Here is a 7,500-nt window from a genome sequence, read left to right on the forward strand (position 1 = left end):
ACGCGCCTGGAGATAAATCGTCGAGGAATTTACATCCTCAGCAAATCTTGTCGCGTCGGGGCCCTGGGCGGCGGGTCGCGGGAGACGGAGTGCGGCAGTGTTTTGTTATGGGCCCGCACGGGGACCATCACGGCGGGAGAGAGAGAGAGAGTGTAGGGCAACACTCTAAGCAGGGTGTAATTGGCCGTGGCGTCGCGGGCGCCCCGGAGACACAGGCGTGGGTGGTGCCGCCTCACGCCTCGCCGCCGCCCAGGTATTGATTCACCTGGCCGTTGCGAGGCCCGGGGCCGCCGCCGCCGTGCACGACGCGGGGCCCCACGCAGCGCCACACCTGCTCTGCCTCCCATGCCCGCCTCCCTTAACATTGAATGTCTTTCCCCAACAGACGCCGGCGCCGGGGCGCGGGGTGGTGATGTGACTGCTGGCGCCGGCAGGAGGCGGAGACCTGACGCCGGTGCCGCAGCCGCCGACGCGCCAGCAGCAGCAGCAGCAGCAGCACGGGGCGGGCCGCCGGGCATGGCAGCGCGCACGTGAGCGCCGAGACAAGGCGCCGCCGCACCGCCCGGGGGGACGGGCGTGCCATGCTGAGGGCGCCCGCGCCTCCAGCGGACCGATGCAACATGCCGGGGCGCGCCGCACCGGCAGCAGCGGCTCCACGGGACGCCGCGGTGTGCTGAGCTCAGCCCCGCATGACGGCGGGGGCGCGGAGCGGCAATCCTGTCCCCGCGTCCCCGCCCGCAGACTGTCAGCGGCGGGCGTGGCGGCGGTGGTGGCGGTAGCGCTGCTGACGGTGGCGGGCGGCGCGGGCGGCGAGAACCGCAGCCCGCGCGTGGTGACCACCAAGTACGGCAAACTGCGCGGCTCCATCCGCGCGCTGCCCGGCAAGGACCTGCACTCCGTGGAGGTGTTCCGGGGGGTGCCCTACGCCACGCCGCCCATCGGCTCCAACCGCTTCAGCCCCACCCGCACGCCCAACCCCTGGAAGGACGAGCGCGTGGCCGACCAGTACGGCCCCGTGTGCCCCCAGCACCTGCCCGAGCTGTGGGGGCCCCGCGAGGAGGCCACCATGCCCCGCCCGCGGCTACTGCACCTTCGCCGCCTCGCCAACTACCTGACGAACCAGGCCGAGGACTGCCTCTACCTCAACATCTACGTGCCCTCCCTCGGTGAGTCCTGCACGCAGCCCCTCACGCCATCTCCTCCCGCCCTTGCTCCCCTCCGTGCATGAGTACACACTGGCCTCGCCCTCGCATCCAATCATCTCCCCGCCCTTCCCGTCCACCCTAAACAGGAAGATCAACCCCTCCTGTCACGTCCCTCGCCTTATAGCACCTCGCCTTCATATTCCTCCCTCGCCTCCCTGCCCTCACGTCCCGTCCCGTCATCGCCGAGCACTGCCGCCAATCTCTCGATAATTACCGTCCTCTTCTCCCCCTTAACTCCCTTGCCTTCCCTATCCTCCCATTACTTCCCCCCCTTACCCTCACCTCCCCGTCCTTTTCTCTATTCCCCTTCACCTCCCTTACCTCCCCTATCTTCCCATTATTTCCTCCCTCTCACCCTCACCTCCCCGTTGTCATCTTCCCCTCACCTTCCTTGTCTGTCCATTATTTCCTCAACCTTACCCTCACCCCTACCTACCCTTATTTCCTTTCCTTTATCATTACTTCCTTCCTAAAACCTTCACCTCCCCGTCCTCTCTTCTTCTCCCCCCACCTCCCCTACCTCCCCTTATTTCCTTTTCCTTCCCATTACTTCCTTCCTAAAACCTTCACCTCCCCGTCCTCTCTTCTTCTCCCTCGAACCTCCCCTCCCTAGCCTTATTTCCTTTTCCTTCCCATTACTTCCTCTTTCTCCCCCTCAGCTCCCCGTCCCCTCGTCAGCAGCCTCAGGGCCCTTCATTTCCTCTCTCCCTTCCCCGCCGCCGCCTCGCCGCCACTCGGGGCCGCTTCAAGCCACACATAATTATTCCGCCATTGACAGACACACGCACACACTCCATACACCGGGACACTCCAGCACAGAAAACGGGAAACGCTCCACTCAAGAAGGTCAAACAAGTGAACGGTTCGGGCACACACACACACACACACACACACACACACACACACACACACACACACACACACACACACACGAGGGATGTTTGCTCTCCCTTCCCCTCCTTTCCCATCCCTTTGTTATATAATTACTGAAGGAGCCATAAAATTAACGATATTAAGCCCTACACACACACACACACACACACACACACACATACACACACACACACACACACACACACACACACACACACACACACACATAGTCATTAATCCCTCCCACCTCTTCCCCTTTCTTCCCTTCCCCCTCCCACCTCTTCCTCCTCCTTCCCCCCCTCCCCTCCTCTCCCCCCTCCGCATCTCACCCACCTCCTCTCCCTATTTTCCTCACCAATTAACGAACCACCAAGCTAATTAGTACACTAACTACCTAATAGACATTCCCCTCATTCCCCTCTTAATTCCTCCCCCCCTCTCGTTTATTCCTATTTACCTCCCTCGTTTACCCTCTATTCCTTCCTCCGTCCTCTTCTCTTCAGGCTTTTTATTTTTCTCTCCACTTCTTCTTTCGTCCATTTTTCGTCTCATTTCCCCCGTCATTATATTCTTTTCCTCACTTTCTTCCTTCCCCTATTTCCCTTATTTCTTTTCTTCTTACTCCTTTTTCCTCTCTTCCTTCTTTTTCTTCCTCTTTCTACTCGTTCTTTCATCTCTTTTTTCCTTTTCCTCCCTCTCTCTCTCCCTGACTTCCCTACCTCCTTTCCCTATCTCCTTCCTCCCTTCATCTCTCTCTTTCCTCCTTCCTTTTTTCACCTCTTTTCTTTTTCTTTTATCTATTTTTTTCTCTTCCTCCCTCATTTATCTTCCTCACTTCCCTTCCTGTCTACCCCATTCCTTCCTCTCTCTCCTTCCTCCTCCACCCTCTCTCCCTTTTTTAAACTTCTTCCATTTTCTGCTTATTCTTTCATCCACTTTTTCTCTTCATCACTTCCTTCACTCCTACCCTCTTATCCCCACTTTCTCCCTCCTTTCCCTCTCTCTTCTCCTCCACTTCTCTCCCTTCCTCCTCCTTCTTCCTTCTTCCCCCCTTCATCACGTTTTCATATACACTCTTAGGTCATTTCTCCTCCTTATTCTTCCCCCCAATTTCTTCTCTCTCCCTCCCCCTCACTTACCTCCCTTCTCTCTCCCTTTCCCTCTCACTTTTCTCTCACCTCTCCCTCAGGCATACACATTTAGAGAGAGAGAGAGAGAGAGAGAGAGAAAAGAAGGCAATGTTAATAAAAATAAAAATAAATAAGGATAATGGAAGAGAGTGGGAAGGAGACGACCATTTTCTCCTGAGAGCCAAATGAAAAGAAAACGGAAGTGAACAACCCACCAACAAGTTAAGGTCCGTCTCTCTCTCTCTCTCTCTCTCTCTCTCTCTCTCTCTCTCTCTCTCTCTCTCTCTCTCTCTCTCTCTCTCTCTCTCTCTCTCTCTTACGTATCTTCACTCCTCCTTACTATTCTTCCTACGTTTCCACACTCACTCTTCCCTCCTCCTCCTCCTCCTCCTCCTCCTCCTCCTCCTTCTCCTCCTCCTCCTCATTCCCGCGGGAGGAAGAGAGGAGGCAATTTGTATTAAGGGAGGACGGCTTTTACAATTCAACGCGAGACTCCGGTTTTAAATTCACGCCATTTTGCTTTCAAGAAGAGAACCTACTTGCACTTTTCTCTCTCACTTTTTTCTCTCTCTCTCTCTCTCTCTCTCTCTCTCTCTCTCTCTCTCTCTCTCTCTCTCTCTCTCTCTCTCTCTCTCTCTCTCTCTCTCTCTCTCTCTCTCTCTCTCTCTCTCTCTCTCTCTCTCTCTCTCTCTCTCTCTCTCTCTCTCTCTCGCCGCAATTTCGTTATCTCTCTCTCTCTTTCGCTTCCTCCTCCTCCTCCTCCTCCTCCTCCTCCTCCTCGAGCTTCATTTAATTCCTCCACTTCGTTCTTCTTTGCCTCCTCCTCCTCCTCCTCCTCCTCCTCCTCCTCCTCCTCCAAAGTTATAAAAAAAAGTTAAATCCACAAAAGAACAAAAAATTAATGCAGCAAGTATTTAGGGGATGAAGATAAGAAGTCCTCCTCCTCCTCCTCCTCCTCCTCCTCCTCCTCCTCCTCCTCTTTCTCCTCCACACACGATCTTTCCCCGAGGACAATTTTCCTTTTTACCTTCCCCTAAAAAAGTTTCATCTCTTCTTCCATCCCCTCCTCCTCCTCCTCCTCCTCCTCCTCCTCCTCCTCCTCCTCCTCCTCCTCCTCCTCCTCCTCCACTTACACACACAAAAAAAGTAAAAAATAAAATAAATAAAATAGAATACACACAAACACCCACTCCCTTCCCCCTTCTTACCCCCCATTCACACAACTCCCCCCCCCCCTTCACCCCCTCAGCCAGGTTAATTAATGCGCGCGGTGACGGGTCCGCGGGAAGCCTTCACTCCTGACCTATACATTTGGATCGCCCAGTTAAATGATGACGTGCAAAATGATAAAAATAAATACCAAGGACAAATCTATAATGTCGAGTAACTAATTTCGGAAAGGGAGAAAGTATAAATATAAATAGATGAAAAATATTTATAAATTAGCACGAACAGAAAAAACCCACAGAAAAATATTAAAAGAATGCCGGGAAAGGTGAAATATACACGTTAAAATATACGCTGGAATAGAAATAACATTATACTTCTCATACAAGTAGAGAAAAGAAAATATACTGGAATAAAGATAAAACGAAATTGAGTGAAGTAAGGAAAAGAGAGAATGAAGTGAGAGAGAAAGATGAAAATTAGGTGAAAGAGTAGAGAGGAAGAAAAAAGAAGAAAGAGAAGGAGAGAGAGGAAGGCATGAGGAAAATAGGGACAAGAAGGAGGGAAATGAGGGAAAGAATGTAAGGATGGAGGGAAGGAGACGAAAAATGGATAAATGAATAAAAGTAGACATAAAAAAAAAGTATGTATAGTGAAATAAATACTAAAAAAACAAATAAATATGATCTAATAAAAAATAAATAAAGCTGTATAAATAGAGAAAGTAAAGATATATATAGCAAACAGTAAAGAAATATATATAACAAACTAAATACTGAAAACTAAAAATCGACAAAAACATGACGAAAAACTATAAAGAAAACACGAAGTAAAACCAACAACAAAAATAATCAACCGCGTCATCTAATTCCAGGTGTTTATCGGATCAGGTGAACGCGCTCGCAGGGCTTGAGTTTTTCTATTCATATATTCTCCTCTCCCTCGGTGTTGTCTCAGGTGCTGGCGGCGTTAATTCCAGGTGTCGGCGGCGGGCAGGTGATCAGCTTTTTAATGCCTATTGTTATCCTGTTTACCTGCTTCTAATTGACAGGTAATGACGATGATGCTAAATATAGAACTTGAGGGTTGAAAATAGTTTGATGATGATGATGATGATGATGATGATGATGATGATGATGATGATGATGATGAAGAAGAAAAAGAACAACATCAACAAGAACAGGAACATGAAGATGAAAATGAAGAGGAAGAAGAAGAAGAAGAAGAAGAAGAAGAAGAAGAAGAAGAAGAAGAAGAAGAAGAAGAAGAAGAAGAAGAAGAAGAAGAAGAAGAAGAAGAAGAAGAAGAAGAAGAAGAAGAAGAAGAAGAAGAAGAAGAAGAAAGAAAAAGAAAAAGAAGAAAAAGAAGAAGAAGAAGAAGGAATGCCTGAGAGAGAGAGAGATAAGGGAAAGAGGAAGATATTGAGAGGGGGAAAACAAAAAATGGGAGAAGGGTGGAGGAGGAAGGGAAAGATAAAGGGGGAGGAATGGAAAATGAATATGGAGAAAGGTATGGAGAGAGGAACAGGAGGAGAGGAAGGAAGCGAAATGTAGAAATGAAGGAAGGGAGAGGCGGAGAGAGAACAAAGAAGAAGGGGAGGGGAGAAAGATCGAAGGAGAGAGAACGGAATGATGAGAAACGGGAAAACGAAGATAAGAATAAGGATAAAATTTGAGAAGGGACGAAGGAGGTAATGAGGGGAATACCAGAACACCCAAAAAAGTAATAATGATAAATATAATAGATAGTGTAGCATTGAAAACAACAAAATATTAACAAAAACGAAAATAAAACCAAAAAACAGTAATAAATTAAAAACAAATAAATCTGCAACCTCATTAATAAAAACTGCAACACTAATAACAAAATAGGTGGCACCATTAATAACACAACGAATACTGAGACCATCAAGAAAAACAAATAAATAGGAACACCATGAAAAATACACAAAAAAAACACCGTTACCAACAAAAACAGCAAAACAATAACAACAACAATAATAATAAGACAATTCATAGCTCACCTTGATCAAGAAAACACAACAACTAAAACTAAACAAGGAAAACAAAACCAATGAAGAAAACAAGCGAGCACAAACCCAAGAAAAAAAAATCAGAAAACAAAACAAAGAAAATAGAATTAAAGAAAAAAACAAATCAGAAAAATACTAAAAAAAAAAATCAAAGAAGAAAACTTTATGAAAACACACACACACAAAAAAAACACGAGAACTAAAGAAAAGAAAACAACCAAAAAAAGAAGAAAAATTTAACCAACACCAACACCAACGCAATTAATACCATCACCACCACCACCACAATGACCACCACCACCACCACCACCACAACAACAACAACAACGAGAGCACTAATAATAATGATGAATGGAGTGTTCCTTCGAGCGGCGGGCCAATTAAGCGCCAGGTGACAGATAGCCGATAGCACACCTGTCCGGTCGACGCTCCGGAGTGACGAATGCAAAAATGTTCCCAATTATAAGCTGGGCCAGGGGTGTGTGGGAGAGAGAGAGAGAGAGAAAGCATACATACATATATAGACAGACAGACAAACAGACAGACAGACAGACAGATAAACAGACAGACAGACAGACAGTAAAACGAAAGAAAGAAAGAGAAAAAGAAATAAGGAAACAAACTAAAAAAAAAAAAAAAGAATGTCTGAATGAATGAAAGAAAGAAGGAAAGAATAATGAATGAGAGAAATACAGACAGACAAACAAAGAGAAATAAACATACAAACAAGCATAAACAGACAGGCACAGAAACACAAAACACAGACAGGCAGACAGACAGACAGAAACAGAGTGTACGCGTGTGCAGAGAAAGATTAATTTAATAATGTTAGAGGAATGCAAGGAGAGGGAAGAGGAGGAAGATATTAAGGAAGGAAGGAAACATACACACACACACACACACACACACACACACACACACACACACACACACACACACACACACACACACACACACACACACACACACACACACAGAATCGGGGGATGAATCTTGCCAAGAACAACCACTATTTTACCCAAAAGGTCCCAATATGTATTCCTCTCTCTCTCTCTCTCTCTCTCTCTCTCTCTCTCTCTCTCTCTCTCTCTCT

General features: G+C 47.6%; 1 protein-coding gene across 2 annotated transcripts in view; it reads left to right on the forward strand.

Moving 5' to 3' along the window:
• LOC127005087 (neuroligin-1-like) overlaps nt 1-7,500 on the forward strand; it is an 87,078-nt gene that overhangs the window by 65,312 nt on the left and 14,266 nt on the right. For both annotated transcript variants that reach the window (XM_050873594.1, XM_050873593.1), the window contains exon 3: nt 386-1,166. In XM_050873594.1, coding sequence (XP_050729551.1) covers nt 614-1,166 — 553 coding nt within the window. In that variant the 5' untranslated portion in view covers nt 386-613. The remainder of the gene's footprint in view (nt 1-385; nt 1,167-7,500) is intronic.

This window comes from Eriocheir sinensis, chromosome 29 (assembly GCF_024679095.1).
Source record: "Eriocheir sinensis breed Jianghai 21 chromosome 29, ASM2467909v1, whole genome shotgun sequence".
Lineage (NCBI taxonomy): Eukaryota > Metazoa > Arthropoda > Malacostraca > Decapoda > Varunidae > Eriocheir > Eriocheir sinensis.